The following is a 27,126-nucleotide window of genomic DNA, read 5'->3' as shown; positions in this document are numbered from 1 at the left end:
CTATTTCTGTAATACTGGGTATTGAACTCAGGGGTAGTCTACCTTTGACCTTTGAGCTATACCCCTAACCCTATTTTATTTTTATTCTGAAACACAGATTCACCAGGTTGATGAGAATCTCACTACTTGCTGAGACTGTCCTTGAACCTACAATTCTCCTGTCTCAGCCTCCCAAATACTGTGACTACAATTGTGCACCACCATGCTCAACTGGCCCAGCCCTTTTGTTTTGAGACAGTCTCACCAAGTTGTATAGGGTGACCTTGAACTTGCAATTCTACTGCCTCAGATTCTTGAGTTTCTGGGATTATAGGTGTGCACTATCATACCTGACCAGTACTAATTATCAATAGTGAATTGCAAATGCTGTGATTTTGAACCCTAAAATAAATCAGTAGTTCTCTAAGCAACTATAATTTTTTCCTACAACAAAGGATGGAATTTTGTACAACAGCAAACTCTATGTCAGTCAAACCCATATAACTGTTAGAATAATCACCTATAACAACTACAAATTGAGGGCCACAATTTTAATTTAAACTATGGGCATAACTGTCAAGTTTCCAGAGATCATTCAAGGGGTAACTACAGCTGGAAAATTTTGGTTTATCTTTAGGAATCTTCCAGGTATATGATACCAGGTTTATAATGTGTACAACATCAAAGAAGAGATTCAGTATTTACTTAAGAAATTTCTTTCCTTTCTTCCTCCTCCTTCTCCTCCTCCTCCTCCTCTTCTTCTTCTTTTTTCTCTCTCTCTCTCTCCCCCTCTCTCTCCCTCCCTCCCTCCCCCCCCCCTCTCTTTAGCAGTACACTCCCAGCCCTATTTTTTATTCTTTAATTTGAAATAGGGTCTAAGTTGTAGAGGGCCTCACTAAGTAGTTGAGGCTGGCCACAAACCTGTGATGCTTCTGTCTCAGCCTCCCAAATACTGGGATTAAGTATATACCACTATGCCTGGCTCTACTTGAGACATTTCTACTAAAAACAAAACATAAAGCCAGGCATGGTGGTTGGTGGACAGCCTCAGCTACTTAGTGAGGCCCTTTGCAATTCAGTGAGACCCTGTTTCAAAATAAAGATAAAAAATAGGGCTGGGAGCCGGGCATGGCTCCCAGCATTCAGGAGGCAGAGACAGGAGGATAGTGGTTCACAGGCAGCCTCAGCTACTTAGTGAGGCCCCCTGCAACTCAGTGAGACCCTGTTTCAAAAATAAAGAATAAAAAATTAAGGCTGGGGCTGTAGCTTGGAGGTAGAAAGCCCCTGGGTTCCATTACAGTACCGCCAAAAAAAAAAAAAAAAAAAAAGGCTAGGGGTATAGCTTGGAGGTAGAATGTCCCTGGGTTCCATCCCCAGTACTGCAAAAAATAGAAAATTATACACACACACACACATATATAAAATTACGGGGGCTTTATATATGGGAGTTACAGGGGATTGAATCCAGGAATATTCTACCTCTGAGTTATAACCCTACCCTCTGTTTCTTTTTGAGGTACTGGGGATGGAACCCAGGGGCATTCAACCTCAGAGCTACTCCCCCCTGCCCTTTTTATTCTTTATTTTGAAACAGGGTCTAAGTTGCAGAGGGCCTTACTAAGTAGCTGGGGCAGTGATCCTCCGGTCTCAACCTTCGGAATGCTGGGATTACAAGCATGTGCCACCACGCCCAGTTCTCACCCTCAGTTTTGAAACAGGGTCTCACTAGGTTTCTAAGAGTCTTGCTAAGTTCCTGAGGCTGGTCTCAAATCTTGATCCTCCTGTCTCAGGCTCCCAAGTACTGGGATTAAAAGCGTGTGCCATCACACCCAGCTTATTTTTTTTTTTTAATTATGAAACATTTCAAAGACTATAAATTCAGAATATACACGTCATGTACATTTCAACAATTAAATACACAGGGCCAGCCGGGCGTGGTGGTGCACACTTGTAATCCCTGCGCTTGGGAGGCGGAGACAGGAGGATTGCGCGGGTTTGAAGCCAGCCTTGCTGGCTTAAGAGACCCTGTTTCCAAGTAAAAATATAAAATAGGTCTGGGAGTGTAGCCCAGAGGTAGAAGGGTTCCATCCCCAGTACCACCAAAATAAATAAATACACAGGGCTAGTCCTATTTTAGCTAGATCTAAACCTGTTTCCCCTCCATCCTCAACTGTTTTAAAACAAATTCCTCAAGTCAGGCGTGGTGGTGCACGCTTGTAATCCCCATGCTTGGGAGACTGAGACAGGAGGATCGCACAGGTTCGAAGCCAGCCTCAGATACTTAGTGAGGCTCTCGGCAACTTAGTGAGACCCTGTTTCCAAATAAAATATAAAATAAGTCTGGGAGTATAGCTCAGAGGTAGAAAGCCTCTGGGCCCCACTCCCAGTACCCCCTTCCCCCCACACAAATTCCCCAGATACATATCTATGAATCCATTCAGCAGGTATATCTCAAAAGATCAGACCTTGGTTTTTTTTTTTTTGGTGGTATTAGAGATTGAACCCAGTACCTCCAATTCTACCTCCAACCTATACCCCAGCCCTGTTTTTTTTTTTTATTATTTATTTTAAAACAGTATCTAAGTTGCAGAGAATTTCATTAAATAGTTGAGGCTAGCCTTAAACCTGCAATTCTCCCATTTTAGCCTCCCAAGTACTGGGATTATAAGCATGCACCATCACGCCCAACTTAGACCTTGTTTTTTAAATACCTGGCAAATTTTTACAATTTGGGTATATACTTAGGATGCAATCAGTTAAACACAGTCTCTTGATCAGGGGCAAGAGAAAGACACATGAGTTTATGGCACTTTTTAGATAAGAGAACAAAATCATTTCTCCATAAAACTAGCAAAGGGTATTTACCTAAAAAGATTCATTTTACTTACTACTCTTCACTGTTATCTAAATTTAGTAAACTAAATTAAGAATTAAAATTATTTCTATGCTTAACATTTTAAATAGCAAATCTTTACACAAAAAGCCAAATATTTTTAACATTGTTTAAGGATAAGGCATTAACAAAAAAGTCACCCAACCAATTCAGTGAGGGAAAGAAGTGACTCAACTTACCTCCGCAGCTTCATTCATCTTGACAATCATGGCGCTCACTACATCGTCTGCATCACTAATAAAGGTGCCCCCATCACGATTACGCCTGCGCTTTCCACTCATGCTCTTTTTCCGTTGCAACATCATCTCAAAATCTGATAGAAAGTCCATACTAAACAGTAACACAAAAGCAAGTAAAATATGAGTTCTTTTATTACACATTTATCAAAAATAAGAACACCAAATTGGCCAGGCATGGTGGCACAAGCTTGTAATCCCAGTACTTGGGAGGCTGAGACAAGAGGATCGCAGGTTCGAGGATAGACTCGGTAAGGAGTGAGACTCTCATTAACCTAGCAAGGCCCTGTTTCAAGAAACAGAAATAAAATAGGGCTGGGAGGTTAGCTCAAAGGTGGAATGCCCCTGGGTTCAATCCCCAGTAGCAAAAAAACACCAAATTGTCATTAACACAAAATCAAGTAAAATATGAGTTCTTTAAGAACATCAAATTGTCTAACTCAATGAAGTGCTCAAATACTTATACTACAGAATAGCTGATCCCAGGCTTTAGTTCCAACCATTCTCTCCCCAACTACTACACATTAATCACTAAGAGGTAAACTTTTCAAACAGTTCCAGGACTTTCAGCCCTCAGGGACTCATTCAGCTTTAGCTGCACTGTCTTTTTGTTTTCGTTTTTTTAAATAAAATAGTGTTCAAAATTTTTAAAGTTTTTTCTTAAATAGCATGAGCAGAACAAAACTTGTTTTGAGTGCTAAAAATCACGATTCAACGTGGCTGAAATAAACATGGAAATCTATAGACTTACTTAGCTTAGCACTGTATAGCTTTCATCAGAATCATTACATCTAAAAGAGAGTTAACTCACTCTGCCACTATTCACATAAATTCAAATTTCCAAAAGTACTGGTGAACTCATTTAATTTTTGCATATTACTAGAAACTAAAAAGAAAACTTCTGCCGGGCGTGGTGGCACACGCTTGTAATCCCCGCGCTTGGGAGGCAGAGACAGGAGGATCACGCAGGTTTGAAGAAGCCAGCTGTGCGCGCTGGCTTAGGAGACCCTGTTTCCAAACAAAAATGTAAAAATAGGTCTGGGAGTGTAGTCCGGAGGTAGAAGGGCTTCTAGGAACCCCAGTACCACCAAAAAATAAATAAATTAAAAAAAAAAGAAAAAAGAAAAAAAAAAAAGAAAACTTCTTTGAGGAATTATCTTTATAACTGGCAACAGAAACTAATCATTGTATGTGTATATGGCACCTGTCACAGAAGCAGACTTTTCTGGTCATGGATCCCAACTATCTTTTTTTTTTTTTTTTGCGATACCGGGGATGGAACCCAGGGGGCATTCTACCACTGAGCTACATTCCCAGCCCTATTTTGTATTCTTTATTTTGGAACAGGGTCTCACTGAGTTGCAGAGGGCCTCACTAAGTAGCTGAGGCTGTCCGCGAATCGTGATCTTCCTGTCTCAGCCTCCCAAATGCTGGGATTACAAGTGTGCGCCACCATGTCCAGCAGATCCCAACTATCTTAACAAAAGTAAGTGAAATGCAATCAAATAATATATTGTTGTTAAGACTTCAAAATTATTCTTCCTGTCCCCCCAAAACAGCTCTTTTCTCAAAAAAATATTTTTTTCTTATTTTCAGTTTTCTTAACCATAAATGAAGACAACTAGCACAGAGCAAATAAGAAAGTAACAATAGCAGCAATTCACTGAGAACACTCTAACTATATAAGCTGAAGAGAGAAAATTTGGAACAAATTCTCTCCTAAATGTAGCAATCAAATGAAAAACAAAACAGGTTTTAAGAGTTTCTTGTAATCCCCGCGCTTGGGAGGCAGTGACAGGAGGATCGTGCAGGTTCGAAGCCAGCTGCGCTGGTTTAAGAGATCCTGTTTCCAAATAAAAATATAAAATAGGTTTGGGAGTAAAGCGCGGAGGCAGAAGGGCTTCTAGGAACCCTAGTACCACCAAAAAAAAAAAAAAAAAAAGTTTCTACCTTGTTTTAGTTTTCCTTCAACCAACCAACCAACCAACCAACCAACCAACCAACCAACCAACCAATACTTACTGTTTTCCTCTCTTTATGTTATCATCAGAATCCGAATCATCTGCTTCTTTTACCTGGATCTCACTTTTTTCTTCTTCCAAATCTTCTTGGTTAAAACCCTGAAAACAGAGTGAATAGGTCAGGATTATCACAATCTCCATTCAGAGTTTCTTATAATTGCTCTTATTTTTTATTTATTTTTTGCATCCTAAAGTAATATATCCACATGAAACAGAAATTAAACAAATATCAAAAAGAATGTGGCCGGGCATGATGACACACGCTTGTAATCCCAGCACTTGGGAGGCTGAGACAAGAGGATTGCCCAGGTTCAAAGCCAGCTTCAGCTTAGTGAGGTTCTCAGCAACTTAGTAAGATCCTATTTCCAAATAAAGTATTAAAAATATAGCAAAAATTCCATTACTAGCCACTAGGATTACTTGTTTAGGGTTCCCTTCCAGAAATATTCTGCTTCTCTAACTACTTTTACACATATGTATTATTTTAAAAGTGGCAGCATACTATTCACAATGGATATGAGATACCACTATGTACTTTCCACACGTAACACTGGAATCTAGACACTGACTCACATCACCACAAAGTATCTTTTTTTTTTTTTTTTTGCTGTACTGGGTTGGAACCCAGTCCAAGCTACACCCCCAGCCCTATTTTTTATTCTATATTTTGAAACAGGGTCTCACTGAATTGCAAAGGGCCTCACTAAGTAGCTGAGGCTGACTGCGAACCCAAATCCTTCTGTCTCAGTCTCCCAAATGCTGGGATTAACAAGCGTGCACCACCGCTCCCAGCTTCCACATTTCTTTTTAAAGACTCTATTTCACCATATAGCTGGGATTACAGGAATGCACCACCACGCCCAGCTTAGAAGTTATTTTAAACTTCTAAATGTATTTAGTACATTTATACTTAATGTAATTTGCTATCTATGTTTAAATCTGCTATCTTACTATGTTTGACTTTTTTTGTTTTGGTACTGGGAATGGAACCCTGGGGCATTCTACCTCCGAGCTACACCCCCAGCCCTATATTTTATTCTTTTATTTTTTGAAACAGGGCCTCACTAAGTAACTGAGGCTGTCCATGAACCGCAATCCTCCTGGCTCCACCTCCTGAATACTCCCAAGTACTGCGATTATAAGCATGTGCCATCACACCTAGCTATGTTCGACTTTCTAATTTCTCCTGTTCTTCTACTTTTCCTTTTCTCTTTTCTTGATTCCTTAAGGACTAATTAGCTTTTATTATCCCATTTTTTCCCTTTATTAGTTTGGACATTAGTCATTTTAGTGATCAGTGTTTTAGATGACAACATGAATCCTAACTTACTGAAGTCTACTACTGTACATTTAGATTAATTTGCAAAGACCTATGAACACTTCAATTTCATATATATTCCCAATTTGTTATTGTCACATTCTATCTGTATTTATTTCCTTTAGACAGCACACTGTTAATTTCCTCATCCCATCTTAATTCCTGAAAATTATTTTCTGTCGAATATAAGAGAATCCTAAGTTTGCAGTTATTGTATTCTGTTTCTAATGAGAAGCCAGCTGTTAGTTCAGTTGTTTTTGTGGTTTTTTTTTTTTTTTTTTGTGGATCTGGGAATGGAACCCAGGGGCATTCAATCTTCAAGCTACACCCCTTGCCCTATTTTTTAGTCTTTATTTTGAAACCAGGTCTCACTAAGTAGAGCTGAGGCTGTCCACAAACCTCGATCCTCATGTCTCAGCCTCCTGAATGCTGGGATTACAAGTGTGAGCCACCACACTCGGCTTAGTTGTTGTTTTTCTGAATGTAACTTTTTCCCTACGACTGCTCTAAGACTTTCTCATTTTCTTTGATTTCTTAAAGTTTTATTATACTAATCATATTTATATATAATTATAATACATTTTATTTATCCTGCTTGCAATTTGTAGGATTTCTATAATTTGTAGTTTTATGTATCAATTCTATACATACCACTTCTGCTATAGATGTATTTTTCCCTCTCCTCTGGTACTCCAATTTGTTATGTTAAACTTTCTCCTATACATCCCATGCTTGTAATCCCAGTACTTGGGAGGCTGTGCCAAGAGAATCACAGGTTTGCAGACAGCCTCTGCAACTCCCTCTGCAACTTAGTGAGACAGTTTCAAAATAAAGAATAAAAAAGAGGGCTGAGGGTACAGCTCGAAGGTAGAATACAACTGGGTTCAATCCCCAATCACCCCCCCTAAAAAAATTCTCTAATAGTCTTTTATTTTATGTTTTCCATAGTAATATCTCAATGCTTCATTCTAGATACTTCCTTCTAATCTGTCTTCCAGTTCATCAACTTTCTTTTAAAATATGTCTAATTTGTGTTAAACTCATCCACTGCATTTTTCTGAAATTTCTACTTGGCTTTTTCCAAATCTGCTTTGTCTTTTTTAAAATCGTTTACTCTGATAAAATTTTTAATCTTTTCTTATATCTTCCTGAACATATTTTTATTAAAGTATCATCTAAAATTCCTATATCAAGCCAGGCATGATGGTACACACTTGTAATCCCAGCATTCAGGAGGCTGAGACAGGAGGATGTGGATTCAAATACAGCCTCAGTTACTTAAGTGAGGCCCTTTGCAACTCAGTGCGACCCTGTTTCAAAATAAAGGATAAAAAATAGGGCTGGAAGTGTAGCTCAGAGGTAGAATAAAAAATAGGGCCAGGGGTGTAGCTTGGAGGTAGAATGTCCCTGGGTTCAATCCCCAGTACCAAACAAATAAATGAGTTACATGTAAAAAAAAAAAAAAAAAAAAAAAATTCCTGTATCAAGAGCCCCTAGCCAGGTATAGTGGTGCACACCTATAATCCCAGTACCTGGGAGGCTGAGACAGTATTGTAGGTTCAAGGACATCCTCACCAATATTATCACTCTCAGAAACCTAGCAAGACCCACTTTCAAAACAAAAAAAGGGGTTGAGGGCATAGCTAGAATGTAGAATGCTCCTGAGTTCATTCCCAAGTACCACTACTACCACAACAAAAGGATCCCTAGGGGACCCTCTTGGCTTCCTATTGTCCCCTTTTAATGTTATGCTTATGTACCATACTGTATATATAATAAACTTAAATCATAAAAGTTCCTGAGACTGAGGTTCTCTAGCTTGCTAGATGAATCAAAGATGGCCTAAAATCTGAATGAAGGCTATCATACTTTCATACTTCTAGTTTACCCATAAGCTAAAGGTGCTGCTCTCTGGAGTCCCAATCCAAGGCATGGGGTTTCCAGGGCTCCTAAATTCAGTAGGCCCTGAACTTCAAATTTTGTCCCCAAGCCTTGAAGCTATAAAAAACATGAACAGCCTCTGAATTTGGGAGGCATTCCCTACCACTACCATCACACCCCCCTCCCCCATACACACACACATACTCTCCTTCTCCCTCTCCCTCTCTCTCTCTTTTTTTTGTGGATCGGGGTATGGAACCCAGGGGCATTCTACCTCCAAGCTACACCCCCTGCTCTATTTTTTAATCTTTTTTATTCCCTTTTTTTTTTTTTTTTAACAGGGTCTCACTAAGTTGCAGAGGGCCTCATTAAGTAGCTGAGGCTGCCCGCAAAACACGATTCTCTGTTCTCCGCCTCCCAAGCGTGAGGATTACAAACATGCAAAACCACGCCCGGCTCTCTCTTAAAGCAGTTCTCAACACTGAGTATTTCTATAGATTTGTCTTCTGGCTTAGTAATTTTTGCCACCCGATTCCTTGAATGAGGAGATTTTCAAATGCTCTTCTAGTTGTTCATAGAAGGGTTAGTACAAACTACTAAGACTACTCATGCCAGAATCAGAAGTTCCATAATTACTGTGACTTTTAACTTTTAGGACAGTGCCTTTCATTGTGTCGTAATGTATTCTATCACATTAATTCAATTGCTTGTTATTTTCTTTTTATGCCTCTGTAGACCCTTTTATTTTACTTTTTTTTGTGGTAATGGAGGTTGAACTCAGGGGCATTCTACCTCTGAGCTATATCCTCAGCCCCATTTTTATTCTTTTATTTTAAACAGGGTCTCATTAAGTTGCAGAGGGCCTCACAAAAGGGCCCGAACACCTGCGTTCCTCCCGTCTCAGCCTTCCAAATACTGGGATTACAAGTGTGCACCACCATGCCTGGTTCCTTTTTATTTTACTTTTTGAATTATTTTCTTCTAGATTTTTCCTCCCAAATACATTAGAGTCGTTTATTCCTACATGTCAGAATCCTGTATTAGAGAACCACTACCATAAGTGTAAGGAAAAATAAACGGTCAGAAGGAAAAACTACCGTTTTATACTTACTGTAAATTCTTCTTCCTCTTCATCACCAGATTCTCCAAATATGTCAGCAATAAGATTTCTAGAAAAGAAACAAATATAAACTCATTTTAATGTAATTTTTTACTACAGGGTATAATTTATACACAGTAAAATGTGCATGTCATTAAGTGTCCAGTTCAATGGGCTTTAACAAATATATACACTCACGTACCCAGTACCCTAACAAAATGTAGAACAATCCCCAGGAAGACCCCTTACCCCCACCAGTCTACCAACATCAACATCTCCTCTGATTTCCACTACTATAGATCAGTGTGCTTGTTCTTAAATTTCATGTAAATAGCATCATATGTCTTTTTTGCTTCTTTTTTAAAAATTAATTTATTTACTTTTTTTTTTTGGGTGGTACTGGGGTTCCTGGAAGCCCTTCTACCTCCGGGCTATACTCCCAGACCCATTTTATATTTTTTATTTGGAAACAGGGTCTCTTAAGCCAGTGCAGCTGGCTTCGAACCTGTGCGATTCTCCTGTCTCTGCCTCCCAAGCGCGGGGATTACAAGCATGTACTACCATGCCCGGCTTAACATAATATTTTTGAGATACATCCTATTACACAGTATAGCAGTTCAGGAACTAGAATCCTAAATGCCCCAAATCATACAATTAGTCAGGATATATGGCATTATACCTCACCACACAATCTTGGGTTCCATCCCCAGCACACACCACGCGCCCCCTAAAATCTGAAAGCAAACTCCTCTCTACTATAATAAAGACCCTTGAAAATTCATGTTATGCTGTCACTTACTCTTCCTCATTGCCTGACTCACTATCACTTCCAAATAGATCTTTCTCTTCATTTTTCTTATCAGATAATTCTTTCCCCACTTCTTCTTCACTGTCAGATGCTACAGTCTTCTCTCTTTTGCTTGACTTGTCTGATACAACATCGCTGTCAGAATCATCACCATCAGAGACAACACGACTCTTCTTGGCGGCTGTTGAAAAATACCATCATTAATTTTACTGTCATGGTTGTTGTGTTACTAAACATAACAGGTGCTTTAAAATGCCACTATATGATTTAAAAAATCTGGTAGTACTGGGGCTTGAACCCATTTTATTCACAGCTTGTTCTTTTTTTTAAGTCTTTTTGGAACTGAGGATCGAACCTGGAGTGTGACACTTGCAAGACAAGAGCTCTGCCACTGAGCTACATCCCAGCCCTTTGAACCCATTTTATTTATTTATTCATTCATTTATTTATTTATTTGGTGATACTGGGGATGGAATCCAGGGGCATTCTACCTCCAAGTTATCCCCCCAGCCCTATTTTTTATTCCTTCTTTCTTTCTTTCTTTCTTTCTTTCTTTGTTTTTGGTGGTACTGGGGGTGGAACCCAGAGGCTTTCTACCTCCAGGCTACACTACCAGACCCTTTTTAAAAATTTTAATTTGGAAACAGGGTCTCACTAAGTTGCTGAAGCCTCACTAAGTAGCTGAGGCTGGCTTTGAACCTGTGCAATCCTCCTGTCGCGGGGATTACAAGCGTGTGCCACCACGCCCGGCATTTTTATTTTTTACTTTGAAACAAGGTCTCACTGAGTTGCAAAGGGTCTCACTAAGTAGCTGAGGCTGGCTGCAAACCACAATCCTCCTGTTTCAGCTTCCCGAATGCTGGGATTATAAGCGTGCATCACCATGCCTGGTTCTGAACCCATTTAAAAAAGAAAAAGAAAGCTGGGTTTGGTGGCACAGGCCATTTTACTACTTGGGAGGCTGAGACAGGAGGATCACAGGTTTGCAGCTATCCTCTACAATTTAGTGATACCCTGTTTCCAAATTAAAAAAAAAAATTAAAAGGGATGGACATGTAGCTTGGAGCTATAATGCCCCTGGGTTCAATCCCCAGTACCACAAAAATATTTTTTAAATGAAATTAGCTGAGATGTAGCTCAGTAATGAAGCTCTTGCCAAGTATATGTAAAGCCTTGGGTTCCATCCCCGGCATTCACACACATACATACACATCCCCAGTACTCACACATATACTTAAACATGCATGTACATGCACAAAAACTAAAAGGCCCTTCAGAGTTGTCTTGTAAATTTTCTGTTATTTTGCTCAGGAAGGTGGCCAAAAGATGAAGAAATCATCAGCATAAAATAGGCGTTAAAAAAAAGCCACCTTCCCTTTGCAGAATAAGGAAAATTAAGATTAGCCTGATGGGCAGTACTGGCATCCTTTCCATGCTAAAGTCTTAGAAGCTCAAAAGACTGAGTGGACATTCCTCTTAGGAATACTATCTATGTTCTTTAACTGTAGGTTCAGTGTGCAGTTTCTCATTTTACTGATAAGCTGGCAGTGTATACTGGTTCCTTCTCCTATGGTAAGGATCAGGTTACAAGGGAATGTCTCTTCCAAAAGAGAAGTTCCATAAAATTGCCATCAAGATGGGTGTGGTGGAGCAAGCCTACAATCCCAGTACCTGGCAGGCTGAGACAGGAAGATGGCAGGTTCATGGCCAGCCTCAGAAACTTAGTGAGATCATTTCAAAATTAAAAAAGGGCTGTAGATATAGCTTAGAGGTAGAATGCCCCTGGGTTCAAACCCCAGTAACTAACACACATACACAGTAATCAAGTAAAAATTATTGTCTGTGAAAGAGTCCCAGGTAGCAAAGACTAGAATATTCTGCAGAGATAAGGTTTCTCAAATAGGAACCCACACCCCCCCCCCAAAAAAAAAACCCTGATTTTGAGTACTTGACAATGTTTAACAAATAGAGAAAAGTTATTTGTGAAAGCTGTAACTGCTGGGATGGGATCCAGTACATTTATTGTCAGAACTCTAGATACAGCTGGAAGTTTTCATGTTAACTCATTTCTCTGAAACACCCTTCCTGGTAAAGAAAATCTAAGTCTTATTTTTATGGTACTGGGATCAAACCCAGGGACATTCTACCTCCAACCTACACCTCCATCCTTTTGCCTAAGTTGCTATAGCTGGCCTTGAACCCTTGATCCTCCCATGCATCCTCCCAAGTACTGGGATCAAAGGAATGGGCCAAAGTACAGCCTAAGTACTGTATATTCTCATTGACTCCAGGTCTAGGCTTTGAGGCAGTGGAAATTAATAACTGCTTCTAGAACAACGCTAAAAAAATTTAATACTAAGGTTGGCCAATCATCTAGAGGAACGAGTATTTTAGTTATATTTTCGAATACCAAGTTGAAGACAAAATGCAGATGTAAACATAACTGAAAAAGACAGTTTCACAGCTATAAACTTAGGCAAAAGGAAAGCTTCTATCCCTTAAGCAACTCCTTACATGTTTTCTCTTCATCTTCACTATCAGAAAGTACGGCGGCTTTCCTCTTCGCTACTTTTTCCTCCTCACCCTCTTTCTCTTCATCTTCATCACTGTCTAGTTTTTGCCTTTTGGGTTCTTCCTCCTCACTGTCAGAACTGTGAAGCCTCTTTTTGGCTACCTGGCTATCTGTGTGAAAGGAGTCATTTGGCATTTCCAGATCCTCTCCCTTATTCCCCCCATCGCTCTCTTCATCTGATGCTGGCTTCTGTTTGTGCCTGGAAGCATCCTCAGCTTCAGAGTCGCTAGCAGGTCCTTTCTGAGGCTCCTCACTCTCGGAGTCACTGACTCGGGGCTTGGGGAGCTCCTCGTTTTCAGAATCACTGGTCCGATGCCTTGGGGGATCCTCACTCTCTGAGTCGCTGATTCGAGGCTTGGGGAGCTCCTCATTTTCTGAGTCACTGGCCTGGTGTCTTGGGGGGTCCTCACTTTCTGAGTCACTAATACGGGGCTTGGGGAGCTCTTCGTTTTCTGAATCGCTGGTCCGATGCCTTGGGGGGTCTTCACTCTCTGAGTCGCTGATTCGAGGCTTGGGGAGTTCCTCGTTTTCCGAGTCACTGGCCTGGTGCCTCGGCGGGTCCTCACTTTCCGAGTCACTAATCCGAGGCTTGGGGAGTTCCTCACTCTCCGAGTCACTGATCCGAGGCTTGGGAGGCTCCTCGCTCTCCGAGTCGCTGGCCTGGGGCCTCCGGGGATCCTCACTCTCTGAGTCACTGGCCTGAGGTTTTAATGTGTCCTCGGTTTCAGTATCACTGGCAGGACTCTTCTGGAGCTCTTCGGCCTCAGAGTCACTGGCAGCATGCTTCCTGACCTCGTCATTCTCAGAGTCACTCGCATGCCCGTTAAGCAGCTCATTTTCAGAGTCACTCCCAGGCAACTTCCTGGTCTCCTCACTCTCAGAGTCACTCCCTTGCTGGTTGGCATCCTCGTTTTCAGAATCGCTTGCAGGGAGCTCTGCATGCTCCTCAGATTCGGAGTCACTGTCCTTTGGCCTGTGAAGCTCCTCACTTTCAGAGTCACTAGCATTAAGATTGGAGGGCTCATCATTCTCAGAGTCTGTTACATGATGTCTTTTGGTGAGGCCATCTTCTCGATCACTAGGTTCATTCTGAAAAAGTAAGAAAAAACTAGCGATGTGCAAGAAAATTCAGTAGTAAAGTGTTAAATTTTTTTCAATGATTCTTTAAATGTAGGAATGTGTACTTAAATGTATAATTCTTGTCCTACACGTATACAGAAACATTCCACTTTAAAGGTCCATCTGTGCTGGTGTGGTGGCACACACTTGTAATCCTAGTACTTGGGAGGCTAAAACAGGAGGATTATAGTTCGCAGCCAGCCTCAGCTGCATGGTGAGACTCTCCACAACTTAGTGAGACTAGGAGACTCTGATCCAAAATAAAGAATAATGAATTTGGCTGGGGGTGTAACTTAGAGGTAGAAGGCCTCTGGGTTCAATATTCTGTATTTAGTCTGTCAATAAATATATGTATGTATGTCAATCTTACCATGGTTTGGATCTCCAAAAGGGGGAAGATAACCACAACCTGGTAAAGCATACTCCTGGATTTTTTTTTGTGTGTGTGTGTGGTACTGGGGATTGAACCCAAGGTGTTCTACCTCTGCTACATGCCCAGCCTTTTGCTTTTTATATTGAAACAGGGTCTTGCTGAGAGTCTATGTTGCTGAGGTTGGCCTAGAACCTGCAATCCTGCTGTTTCAGCCTCCCAAATACTGGGATTACAGGTGTGTACCATCAGGCCTAGCACCCCCAGATTATACAGGAATGACTTTGTGTGTGTGTGTGTGTGTGTGTGTGTGTATAAAATTGGGGATTGAACCCAGGGCATTCTACATCTGAGCTATACTCCCAAGCCTATTTTATTTTTTATTTTGAAACAGGTCTCACCAAGTTGCTGAGGCTGGCCTTGAAGCTGCAATCTTCCTTTCTCAGCCTCCCAAGTACTCACCTGTCATATTACCTGGAATATTACAGGTGAGTGCTACTGTGCCTGACTGGAATCTCAACTTTTGATAATAATATTCTACTTTTAAAAAGTGAAGATTTGCCAGGTGTAATGGCGCATGCTTGTAATCCCACCCCCCTTGCTTGGGAGGCGGAGACAGGAGGATCGCACAGGTTTGAAGCCAGCCCTGCTGGCTTGAGAGACCCTGTTTCCAAAAAAATATATAAAATAGGTCTGGGAGTATAGCCCGGAGGCAGAAGGGTTTCCAGGAACCCCAGTACCACCAAAATATAAAAAAATAAAAAGTGAAGATTTTTCTTTTTCTTTCTTTCTTTCTTTTTTTGGTGGTACTAAGGATGGAACCCAGGGGCCTTTTACCTCCAGGCTACACTCCCAGACCTATTTTATATTTTATTTGGAAACAGGGTCTCTTAAGCCAGATGAGGCTGGCTTAGAACCTGTGCAATCCTCCTGTCTCAGCCTCCCAAGCGCAGGGATTACAAGCGTGCGCCCGGCTAAAAGAAGATTTTTCTGTTTGACAGTTCTCCCTTAAAAATCTACTCAGCCAGCTGGACAGGGTGGTGCATGCTTGTAATTCCAGTACTTGAGAGGCTAAGACAGGAGGAACACAGGTTTGAAGCCAACCTCAACAAGTCAGTGAGGGTAGTCAGGAGGTAGAAGGTTCCTGGGTTCCACCCCCAGTAAACAAACACACGCTCTCCCCCTACCCCAGGGGTGTAGCCTGTAGGTAGAATGTTCCTGGGTCTCATGTCCAGTAACACACAACACACACACACACACACTTCTCAAGCATATATTTCTCTTTAAAAAAAAAAAAAAAATTTTTTTTTTTTTTTTTTTTTTTGCAGAACTTGGGATGGAACCCAGGGGTATTCTACCTCCGAGCTACATTCTCAGCCCTATTTTTTATTCTTTATTTTGAAACGGTCTCATTCAGTTGCAGAGACCTCACTAAGTAGCTGAGGCTGTCCATGAACCAAGATCCTCCTCTTTCTGCCTCCCAAATGCTGGGATTACAAGCATGCGCCACCATACCCAGCTCTCTTTAGAATATTATGACTGGCCTGGCATGGTGACACAAGCCTGTAATCCTAGTATTTGGGAGGTTGAGATGGGAGAATCTCAGGTTCGAAGACAGCTTCAGCAAGTAATGAAGCTCTTATCAACCTAAGAAGACCCTGTTTCAAAGTAAAAATAAAACAGGGTTGGAGGTAAAGCTCAGAAGTAAAATGCCCCTGGGCACAATCCCCAGTACAACACACACACACAAAAAAAAATGTAAAATTATGACTCAAGCTATGTGAACTTACCACAGATAACTGCCACAAAGCAAATTTTGCAAATTCCAAAGTAGAATATTGTTAAATAGAAAACTTTATTTTTTTAATTTAATTTTTTGTGTAGTACTGGGGATGGAACCGAGGGCCCTTCTACCTCCAAGCTACACTCCCAGACCTATATTTTTATTTGGAAACAGGGTCTCACTAAGGTGCCGAGAGCCTCACTAAATAGCTAAAGCTGGCTTCAAACCTGTGTGATCCTCCTCCTCGGCCTAAGTACTAGGATTATAAGCATGGGCCACCACGCCCAGTAATTAGAAAGCTTTATAAAGAAGCAAACTCATGACACTTGTTTCTTTACCCACCAGAAGTATCAAACTCAAAACAGTTGAACTTGGCTGGGCATGGTGGCACACGCTTGTAATCCCCAAGCTTGGGAGGCGGAGACAGGAGGATCTGCACCTGTTTCCAAATAAGAAATATAAAATAGGTCTGGGAGTGTAGCCCGTAGGTAGAAGGGCTTCCAGGAACCCCAGTACCACCAAAACGAAAAAGAAAAAAAAAAAAAAAAGCTGAACTTGCATACTACCTTATTGTTTTTTGTGGGGTTTTTTTTGTGGGTCTGGGGGGTGGAACCCAGGGGCATTCGACCTCTGAGCTATACCCCCTACCCTATTTTTTATCCTTTATTTTGAAACAGGGTCTTACTAACTTTACAGGGGGCCTCACTAAGTAGCTGAAGCTGGCCACAAACCAGGATCCTCCAGTCTCAGCCTCTCAAATGCTGGGATTACAAGAATGTGCCACCACACCCAGCATACTACCTTATTGTGAACCAGCAAAAAACTCAACAGTAAGTAACACCATGAATTCCATGAGGAACTAACTATAAGAACATTATTAAAAACATGTTTCACTGGACTCTAGTTCCAGAAGATATCCTCATACTGGAGTTTGTCAATGCATATCAATTCAATTTTCAGTGAAAAAAATCTAAGAGGAGATGGGATGTTAGCTAAGTGGTAAAGCAACTTACCTAGTATGTGGAAGGTCCTGGGTTGGATCCCCAGAACCATACAAATAAACATTGAGAGAGGACAAATAAATGAACCAGCAATAAAATAACAATGCTATTAATCCAGTATAGCTCCTGGGAAAAGTGGAATACTTTGAGAAACTTGAGTGTTCCTTGTTTCCCGCTGAGCTCAGAGCTGGGTAGCAATCCCAGGAGAAGCCTGCCATTTTCTCCACCACCAGGTCCAGAGCCCTGGCTCAGGCATTTTGCCTAGAGACAACACAGGCTGTAAGCCAGACAGCTCCTAAACACTTTCTAAAGAGACTGACTTCATTTGCAATCAGATCCTTGGGGAGTTTTGGCAGAAGGCACTTGTGAAGCGACTCTAAGTACAGGTTAAAGTGTGGGACAGCTAATATGCTGGAGAAAACCATGGAATAAGACAGCTGCATTAGAATACTATCAAACCCTGTTCTCATTCTTTTGCCATGGAGCATACCTGTAATCCTAGTACATGGGAGGCTGAGACAGAAGGATCACAGGTTCAAAAACAGCCTGGGCAAGCAGTGAACTCAACATGAGACCCTGTTTCCAAATAAAAACAAAATTGGGCTGGGGTATAGCTCGGAGGTAGAATACCCCCTGGGTTTAATCCCCAGTACCAATAAATAAATAAAATAAAAAGGTTGGTGCTGAGGATTCAACCTAAGGCTTCACACATGCCAAGTGCTCGCTCTGCCACTGAATTGCACCTCCAACCCTTATTCCATTTCAGGTAAGGGATATGAACAATCTCTAATTCTGGTATTCACTGGGGAAGGGGAAAGTCCTGGAGCCAATCCCCATGAACACGGAAGGATGAGTATAATGCTACATTTGTATTATGAAACCATACACTTGGTGAGATTCTTTAATGACATGGGCAAACAGGATAATCATTAAATGAAGAAATAAATACACATACACAAAATATACATAACAGAATTTCAAGAAACTTTATACATATTTTACATACATGGGGAGAATTTATATGTAGGAGAAATAATGTCAAAAGGTTGTCATTTCTGCGATAGCAGTATGTTAATTTAAATTTTTATTTAAACTTTTTCATCATTTCCAAATTTTCAATAAATGCACACTTATTAGGAACCCATACTATTACAAAAAGGTAGTTGCAGATGCTTAAAGGCAAGCCTACATCATATATTAACAGACACAAAAGGCCACGAGATCTCTACCCTAAGAGGTTCTAAGCGGACACTGGTCAACACCAAATGCTGTTTCTAAGGTGGAAACTTAACATATCATACACTAGCCAGGAATGGTGGTGCACGCTTGTAATCCCAGCATTTGGAGGGCTGAAACAGGAGAATCAAGGTTCACGGTTAGCCTCAGCTACTACTTATAAGATCTTGTGTCAAAAATAAAGAATAAAAAATAGGGCTGGGGGTGTAGCTCAGAGGTAGAATGTCCCTGGATTCCATCCCAGTACTGCAAAAATAAATAGTACACTAAATATACTGTAATAATGTTTTCATTATCACATAATTCCTACCTATCATTAATATATTAAAATTTAGCCCAAATATTGAAGGACCTAGAAAAAATGGAGTGAAACTGAAGTAACTAAAGACAAGCTATCCCTGCACCTGTGTTGAGCTCTGCCATCCCTGCCCCTTACTGACTCTACCCAGCCACACTGGCTCCCTGGAGACTAAGTGCACTCTCACCCTGGGGTGCTGTGCAGAAATGCTCTTCCCCTACAGACACATATCCACATGGCCATTCCCTCACCTCACTTTCTGCCTTGGCTCCAACATCTGTCTTTTGTGTGTGGGGGTGGGTGGGGGTACAGGAATGGAACCCAGGGGCTTTCTATCTCCAAATCACACTCTAACCCTATATTATTCTCTTAATTTGAAACAGGGTCTTGCTAAGTTTCTCAGGCTGCCTGTGAACCTGTAATCCTCCTGTCTCATCCTCCCATGAGTGAATAACTGTAAAAATGACATGACTCTAATGACAGTCCAGTTTCCAAGAATTATACCCACTACTTAAAATTGGACAATTTTATGCATGTGTAATAAAAACTTTTTTGAAAATCTGCCCATCTTATCATTTCTATTTATTTCAGTTTGTGACTTACTGAAAAAAAAATAACCTAATTTTATTTTGTTAACACTGTGCAGGAGAGACTGAGTAACCAGGAAACAAATTGAGTAGCTTTAAAAATATTTTTCAGGGCCAGGCATGGTGGCACACGCCTATTATCCCAATACTTGGGAGGATGAGACAGAAGGATGGCAGGTTCCAGGACAGCCTTAGCAAGTAAGAGACTCTCATCAACCTAGTGAGACCTTATTTCTGAATAAGAAATAAAATCAGGCTGGGGGTGTAACACTAAGGTAGAATGCCTGTGGATTCCATCATCCCCAGTACACACACACACACACACCACACATACATCTTCAGGCCAAGTATGCTAAAATGTATATGGGATCCAAAACAACTCTGTTTCAAAATAAAAATAAAATAGGACTAGGGGTATAGCTCAGAGGTAGAATGCCCCTAAATTTAATCCAAAGCACCACACAGACACACAAAAAGCTGCTTTTGGGCCTCACTAAGTTGTTGAGGATGGCTTCAAACCTGCAATCCTCCTGTCTCAGCCTCCCAATTACTGGGATTACAAGTGTGTGCCATCATGCCTAGCTAAAAGCAGCTTTTAAAACTACACTTGCAGCCAGGTATGGTGGTGCACGCTTGTAATCCCAGCGCTTAGGAGGCTGAGACAGGAGGATCGCACGGTCCGAAGCCAGCCTCAGCTACTGAGTGAGGCTCTCAGCAACTTAGTAAGACCCTGTTTCCAAATAAAGTATAAAAAATAGGTCAGGCTGGGAGTGGTAGCGCACGCTTGTAATCCCCACACTAGGGAGGCGGAGACAGGAGGATCGCGAAGGTTCGAAGCCAGCTGCCCTAGCTTAAGAGACCATTTCCAAATAAAAGAATATAAAATAGATCTGAGAGTGTAGCCCCCCCCCCCAAAAAAAAAACATCTGGGATATAACCCAGAGGTAGAAAAGCCTCTGGGCTCCACCCCTAGTACCACAAAAACAAACAAAACCTACACTTGTTTTGTTATTATATACATTTAAACAATTTCAAAATGAGAAAAAATAACTCCTGACAAATTCAAATTTGGTAAGTTATATACTTATAACTTTTTTTCAGATTAAAATGCTCACTGTCAGCTGGGCGTGATGGCGCACGCTTGTAATCCCCGCGCTTGGGAGGCTGGGACAAGAGGATCGCACAGGTTCGAAGCAACTTAGTGAGACCCTGTTTCCAAATAAAATATAAAATAGGTTTGGGAGTATAGCTCAGAGGTAGAAAGCCTCTGGGTTCCATCCCCAGTACCACCACCACCAAAAAAAAAAAAAAAAAAAGAAAAAAAAAAACTCATTGTCCCAATAAGACATTATTTGTGATAGGGAAGCCTGGTTCATTTCCTGAATAGATATGCTTAGTTGAAAACTGCCTAATATTTGAAATTTGACCCCATTGGCACTTACTCCCATATAATTTCATCAGAAATCAGACTATCCTTAATTTAAGTCAGACTATTATTTATTTATTTATTTATTTATTTATTTATTTATTTATTTATTTATTTATTTGAACTGGGACTGAGCCCCACAGGCATTCTACCTCTGAGCTACACCCCCAGCTATATTTTATTTTTATTTTTGAAACAGGGTCTTGCTAGGTTGAGAGAGTCTCACTACTTGGTGAGGTGTCCTTAAACTTATGATCCTCCTCTCTCAATGTCTCAAGTACTGGTATCATAGGTGTATACCACCACTCCCAACCCCCCCCCCCCAGCACTGGGGATGGAACCCAGGGGCATACTACCTCCAAGTTACACCCCCAGCCCTATATTTTATTCTTTATTTTGAAACAGAGTCTAAGTTGCAGAGGGCCTTACTAAGCAGCTGAAGATGACTGCAAACTTGGGATCCTCCTGTCTTCGCCTCCAATATTAGGATTACAAGTGTGTGCCACCACACCCAGCTGTTTATTTTTTTTAAAGGCAGTTTTCTATTAATGTATACCCCCCCTTTCCTCTCAGGGATTAAAGCTTAATGCAAAGGACCCAAGGTGGGAGTACACTCAGTCTCCAGGGAGCACCAACTAGCCAGTGTGGCTGGAGTAGTCAGTAAGGGGCAGGGAGAGCAGAGAGCTAAACAAAGGTGCAGAAGCCGGGTGTGGTGGCACATGCTTGTAATCTCCACGCTTGGGAGGCTGAGACAGGAGGATCGCGCAGGTTCGAAGCCAGCCTCAGCTACTTAGTGAGGCTCTCAGTAACTTAGTGAGACCCTGTTTCCAAATAAAATAGAAAATAGGTCTGGGAATGCAGCCCAGAGGTAGAAAGCCTCTGGGTTCCATCCCCAGCAACACACATACACACACAAAAAATAAGTAGAAATCTTAATGCTACAACTCCTAAATAAAATAGACCTCATAAAACTAAAAAGGAAAAGCCTCCCCAAAGATGATTAGCCAATACCTCTGAATGTCGTTCTACGCTTCCAGTTTCTGATCCAGAGTGTTGTTCATTTACATCATCCTCACCGTCTGACCCAGAATCCCGTTCGTCCTGTACTGGAGTAGCACCACCATCATCTGCTTGAAAATAAAACAAAAACCCACTTTTGGTGTAAGATGGATGACATCTACAGCTAAGTGAATGAAGAATATCAGAGCAAGAGTACCCAATGACAAAGCAAAACTAATGATGCTAATATTCTGAACAAAGCAACACAATAGTCATACAAATATCAACAATCAAAGCCGGGCGTGGTGGTGCAAGCTTGTAATCCCAGCATTCAGCATTCAGGAGGCTAAGACAGGAGGATCACGGTTCGCGGACAGCCTCAGCTACTTAGTGAGGCCCTCTGCAACTCAGTGAGATGGGTTTCAAAATAAAGAATAAAAAACAGGCGGGGGTGTAGCTTGGAGGTTGAATGCTCCTGGGTTCCATCCCCTGACGAATGCAAAAAAAAAAAAAAAAAAAACAACAATCATTAACATACACTATGGTACACAGGGCAGCAGAAATACTCTAAAACAGGAATGTAGCCATGTGTGGTGGCTCACACCTAAAATAGTAGTACTTGAGAGGCTAAAACAGGCGGATCACAATTTCTAGGACAGCCTCAGCAAATAATGAGACTCATCAACCCAGCAAGAGCTTGTTTAAAAAAAAAAAAAGGAGCTGGAGGTGTAGCTTTGAGGTAGACTGTCCCTGGGTTCCATCTCCAGTATCACCCATACACAAAAAGACTGTAAAGTTTAAGAAGCATCATTAAGCTGGGCATGGTGGCGCCATTTGTAATCTCCGCGCTTGGGAGGCAGAGACAGGAGGATCACGCAGGTTCAAAGCCAGGCTCTCTGGCTTAAGAGACCCTATTTCCAAAAAAAATAAAAAATAAAAATAAATAAAATACACACACACACACACACATATAAATAGATCTGGGAGTACAGCCTGGAGGTAGAAGGGTTTCCAGGAACACCAGTACCAAAAAAAAAAAAAATCATTAAATACCAAGTCAATAACTTCTAAGTAATAGTGTGTTATTTGAAAATTTCAACTTTATGTTAAAAATTGTCTTTCTTGCTGGGCGTGGTGGTGCATGCATGTAATTCCAGCATTTGGGAGGCTGAGACAGGAGGATCGTGGCTCACGGACAGCCTCAGCTACTTAGTGAAGCCCTTTGCAACTCAGTGAGACCCTGTTTTAAAATAAAGAATAAAAGCCGGGCATGGTGATGAACGTTTGCAATCCCTGAGCTTGGGAGGCGAAGACGGGAGGATCGTGCAGGTTCAAAGCCAGCCTCCCTGGCTTAAGAGACCCTGTTTCCAAATAAAAATATAAAATAGGTCTGGGAATATAGCCTGGAGGTAGAAGGGTTTCCAGGAACCTCAGTACCAAAAAAAAAAAAAAAAAAAAAAAAAGGCTAGAGATGTACATCCGAGGTAGAATGCCCCTGGGTTCCATCCCCAGCACTGAAAAAAGACAAAAGTCTTTCTTGAGCTGAGCTTGGTGGCACACACCTGTAATCCTAGTACTTGGGAGACAAGACAGAAGGATCACAGGTTCAAAGCCGACCTCAGCAACTTATCAAAACCCTGTTTCAAAAATAAAAAATAGAGCCGGGCCTGGTGGCGCACGCTTGTAATCCCTGCGCTTGGGAGGCTGAGACAAAAGGATAGCACAGGTTCGAAGCCAGCCTCAGCTAGTGAGGCTCTCAGCAACTTAGTGAGACCCTGTTTCAAAAATAAAATATAAAATAGGGCTGGGAGTATAGTTCGAGGTAGAAAGCCTCTGGGTTCCACCCCCAGTACCACAAATAAATAAATAAATAAATAAATAAATAAATAAATAGGCGGGTGTAGTGGCACACTCTTATAATCGCACACTCTTGTAATCCCTGCGCTTGGGAGGCTGAGACAAGAGGATCACACAGGTTCAAAGCCAGCCTCAGCTACTGAGTGAGGCTCTCGGCAACTTAGTGAGACCGTTTCGAAATAAAGTATAAAAATAGGTCTGAGAGTATAGCCCGCAGGTAAAAAAGCCTCTGGGTTCCACCCCCAGTACCACAAAAATAAAATAATAAAAAATAAGCTGGGCATGGTGACGCACACTTGTAATCCCAGCATTTGGGAGGCTGAAGAGGAGGATCCCGGTTCGTGACAGCCTCAGCTACTTAGTGAGGCCCTCTACAATTCAGTGAGACTCTGCTTCAAAAAGATAAAAAATAAGCCGGGCGTGGTGGCGCACGCTTGTAATCCCCGCGCTTGGGAGGCGGAGACAGGAGGATCGCGCTGGTTCGAAGCCAGCCTCGCTGGCTTAAGAGACTGTTTCCACATAAAAATGTTAAAAAATAGGTCTGGGAGTGTAGCCCGTGGGAGTGTATCCCAGAGGTAGAAGGGCTTCCAGGAACCCCAGTACCACCAAAAAAAAAAAAAAAAGATAAAAAGATAAAAAATAGGGTTAGGGGTATAGCTCGGAGATAGATGCCCCTGGGTTCCAATCCCAGTACTGCAATAAACAAAAAAAAACAAACAAAACAATAGCCAGGCACTGTGGCACACACTTGTAATCCCAGTACTTGGTAGACTGAAACAGGAGGACTGCAGGTTTGAAGCCAGGCCCAGCAACCTGGTGAAACCCTGTTTTCAAATAAAAAATAAAAGACATCTAGGGGAGTAGCTTGGAGGTAGAAGGTCCCTAGGTTCCATCCCCAGAACCAAAAATTAATTAAATTTTAAAATTTGCAAGTAAAAAGAGCTGAGGGTATACATTAGAGGTAGAATGCCTCAGCGTTCAGTACCCAGTACCACACAGAGACACACACAAAAAAACAAGTCTTTCTCAGCTAGGCATGGTGACATATGCTTGTAATCCCAGTACTTGAGAGGCTAAAACAGGAGGATCATACATTCAAGGACAGCCTCACCAAGCAGTGACTCTCTCAACCTAGAGACACTGTTTCAAGATAAAAATAAAATAGCACTGGGGGGGAGGGTGTGGTTCAGAGATAGGATGTCCCACAAATAGAAAAAATCTTTCTCTCAACAGCACTTACCACCTTCTTCTGACAGACATGAGTTTTCAAGTTATTTGTTATCATTTTTGTGTGTGTGTGGTGTTGGTGAATCCAGGGGCATTCTACCTCTGAGCTACACCCTCAGCTCTATTTTATTGTTTTGAAAGAGGGACTAAGTTGAAAGTCTCACTAGTTGCTAAAGCTGTCTTTAAATCTATAATCCTGCCGGGCGTGGTGGCACTCGCTTGTAATCCCTGCGCTTGGGAAGCAGAGACAGGAGGATTGAGCAGGTTCGAAGCCAGCCACGCTGGCTTAAGAGACCCTGTTTCCAAATAAAAATAGGTCTGGGAGTGTAGCCCGGAGTTAGAAGGGCTACCAGGAACCCCAGTACCACCAAAAAATAAAAAAATAAAAAATAAAAAAAGTAAATCTATGATCCTGCCAGGCATGGTGGCGCATGCTTGTAATCCCAGTGCTTGGGAGGCTGAGACAGGTTGAAGCCAGCAGCAGCTACTTAGTGAAGCTCTCAGCAACTTAGTGAGACTCTGTTTCCAAATAAAGTTATAAAATTGGTCTGGGAGTATAGCCCTGGAGGTAGAAAAGCCCTGGGTTCCACCCTCAGTACACACACACAAATTTATGATCCTTCAGTCTCAGCCTCCCAAATACTAGGATTACAGGTATGTGCAACCATGCCATTATTTTGTTTAATGTGAGTCTTTCAGTTCACTGCTGAATCTCTGAAGCCCAGAACATGATATAAAGTGTCTGTTTATGAACCAGAACTCAAGAAACCAGAATTAAAGAAACCAGAATTCAGAAATAGTGAAGATTCATTAAAGTAAAACATATACTATATTACAAAATTAGCTATAAATATAAATTTCTATCTAACTTTAACCAATACTTAAAAATATAAAGTAAAACTGTTCTTAGAGGAAGTAGGCCAGTTGAAGGATATAAGGAAAACTTAGCTTAGTAAAAATAAGATTTTTAATGAAGCTGCCAAACATAGGAAAACCAAAAAGTAGTATAAAAATGAAATCACTATCATACTGATGAGCCACAATTCTTAGCTAAAGAGTAAAATATATACAATTATAATAAAAGTTAACAGTTCTTGAAGTTTAGCAATTATGCTAAAACAATGGGAGGGCAGATGATGAGAAAGACAGACACAAAGTAGTTAAAATACTGTCCTGGCCTAATAGGGAATCATTACAGAATGCTTAAAAGTGATGCAGGAAAGGACGGCATAAATTAGTAACAAAGAGGTAAAAAGACAGCTAAAAAATGTAAGTAGGGGGAGGGGGCCAAGAAACTTTTATTTCATTTTTTGTTACCTCTTTTAACACAACCTATGTAGTATAATACATCCAATTATTTTTTTCAAAAAAGAGTAATTTTAAACACATGAGTTGGAAAAGCTATTTTGAAAACACGAGAAAATGTTTTAAGCAAAACAGCAGTGCGTTTAATAGTAGCAGTCGCTACTATTCACTGTCACCAGTAAGAAATCAAGTGAACTCAAATCAGAGAGGAGCTTAAACTACTGAAGGACTTTTAATACCAAATGCTCAAATGGCACTGGGATACAAAGGGAAAGGGAGCTCAAGCTGTTTTCTCTCGCTATACCCCACCTTATTCCTATTGTAATGCGGGCGCCTGGCACTGTGCTGGCAGGTAGCGCCAAGAGGACACCATAAACAGGAAAGAAAGAACACCAAACTCCAGTGAGGGGAGGGAAAGGTCTCAAGGCGAAGGAAAGGCACACAAGTCACCAGTAAGTGCTACAGGTGCCCTCCTTACTCTAAAGTATTTATGCGACCCAAACAAGGGTCCTGCATTTTCTTCCCCAGAGAACAGAGTGTGGGAGGCGAAGTTAACCTGGCCCTAACTCGGAGTGAAGTCTAAGAAGGATCCTCGGCCTCCGACTAACAGTTCCTTTGGATTTTCCGAAAATTCGCAGCTCCTTTCTTGTGGAAGGTGAAGTCCTTAGTAGAAAGAGACTCTTACTCCCCAGCACCGGGAACAGTAGGTGCCTAACATGGAAAACGCCCCCAACTTCAGCAGCACCTCCTTCCCGCCAATCCCCTCTGCTCGGGCTCTGCCCACCGCCGCGCCGGGCACTTCGGGCCGGTCTCCGAGGCCGCCCTCCCGGCCGGTCCTCTCGGCCTCGAACCCACCTGACTGGTCGCCGCCGTAGTACTCCGAGTCCATGGCGGGCGGGCTGCCGGCGGGGAGTGTCCGCGCCCCGCGCCGCCCCCGTCGCCCCCTCCCGCGCGGTGACCTCCGACAGCGCGGCCCGCGGCTCCGCCGCCCCTGCCGGACCCCAGTGTTGGCGAAAACGAAAACCACAGCAGCAACGGCGGCGAACGCTCGGACCTGGAAGCCCCAGCCGATAAGGCCGGACCCTCGAGGCCGGCCGGCGTGCGAGTCGGC

The 27,126-nt window shown here is 41.9% G+C and overlaps 1 protein-coding gene across 3 annotated transcripts in view; it reads right to left on the bottom strand.

The window, feature by feature from the left end:
• IWS1 (interacts with SUPT6H, CTD assembly factor 1) overlaps nucleotides 1-26,904 on the bottom strand; it is a gene marked incomplete at both ends in the record, with an annotated part of 45,242 nt that extends 18,338 nt beyond the window's left edge. For 2 of the 3 annotated variants that reach the window (XM_080689088.1, XM_080689089.1), the window contains 7 exons: nucleotides 3,052-3,202; nucleotides 5,131-5,228; nucleotides 9,440-9,497; nucleotides 10,227-10,416; nucleotides 12,750-13,896; nucleotides 21,639-21,754; nucleotides 26,871-26,904. In XM_080689088.1, the coding sequence (XP_080545214.1) occupies nucleotides 3,052-3,202; nucleotides 5,131-5,228; nucleotides 9,440-9,497; nucleotides 10,227-10,416; nucleotides 12,750-13,896; nucleotides 21,639-21,754; nucleotides 26,871-26,904 (1,794 nt within the window). Of the gene's footprint in view, nucleotides 1-3,051; nucleotides 3,203-5,130; nucleotides 5,229-9,439; nucleotides 9,498-10,226; nucleotides 10,417-12,749; nucleotides 13,897-21,638; nucleotides 21,758-26,870 lie in introns of all 3 variants that reach the window. The other variant, XM_080689087.1, reaches the window with a different exon arrangement.
• Nucleotides 26,905-27,126: the final 222 nt, after the last annotated feature.

The sequence above is a fragment of the Muscardinus avellanarius genome, assembly GCF_963383645.1.
Source record: "Muscardinus avellanarius genome assembly, chromosome: 2".
Taxonomy (NCBI): domain Eukaryota; kingdom Metazoa; phylum Chordata; class Mammalia; order Rodentia; family Gliridae; genus Muscardinus; species Muscardinus avellanarius.
The sequence above is the reverse complement of the archived record's forward strand: the minus strand, read 5'-3'. Positions and strand labels throughout refer to the sequence as shown.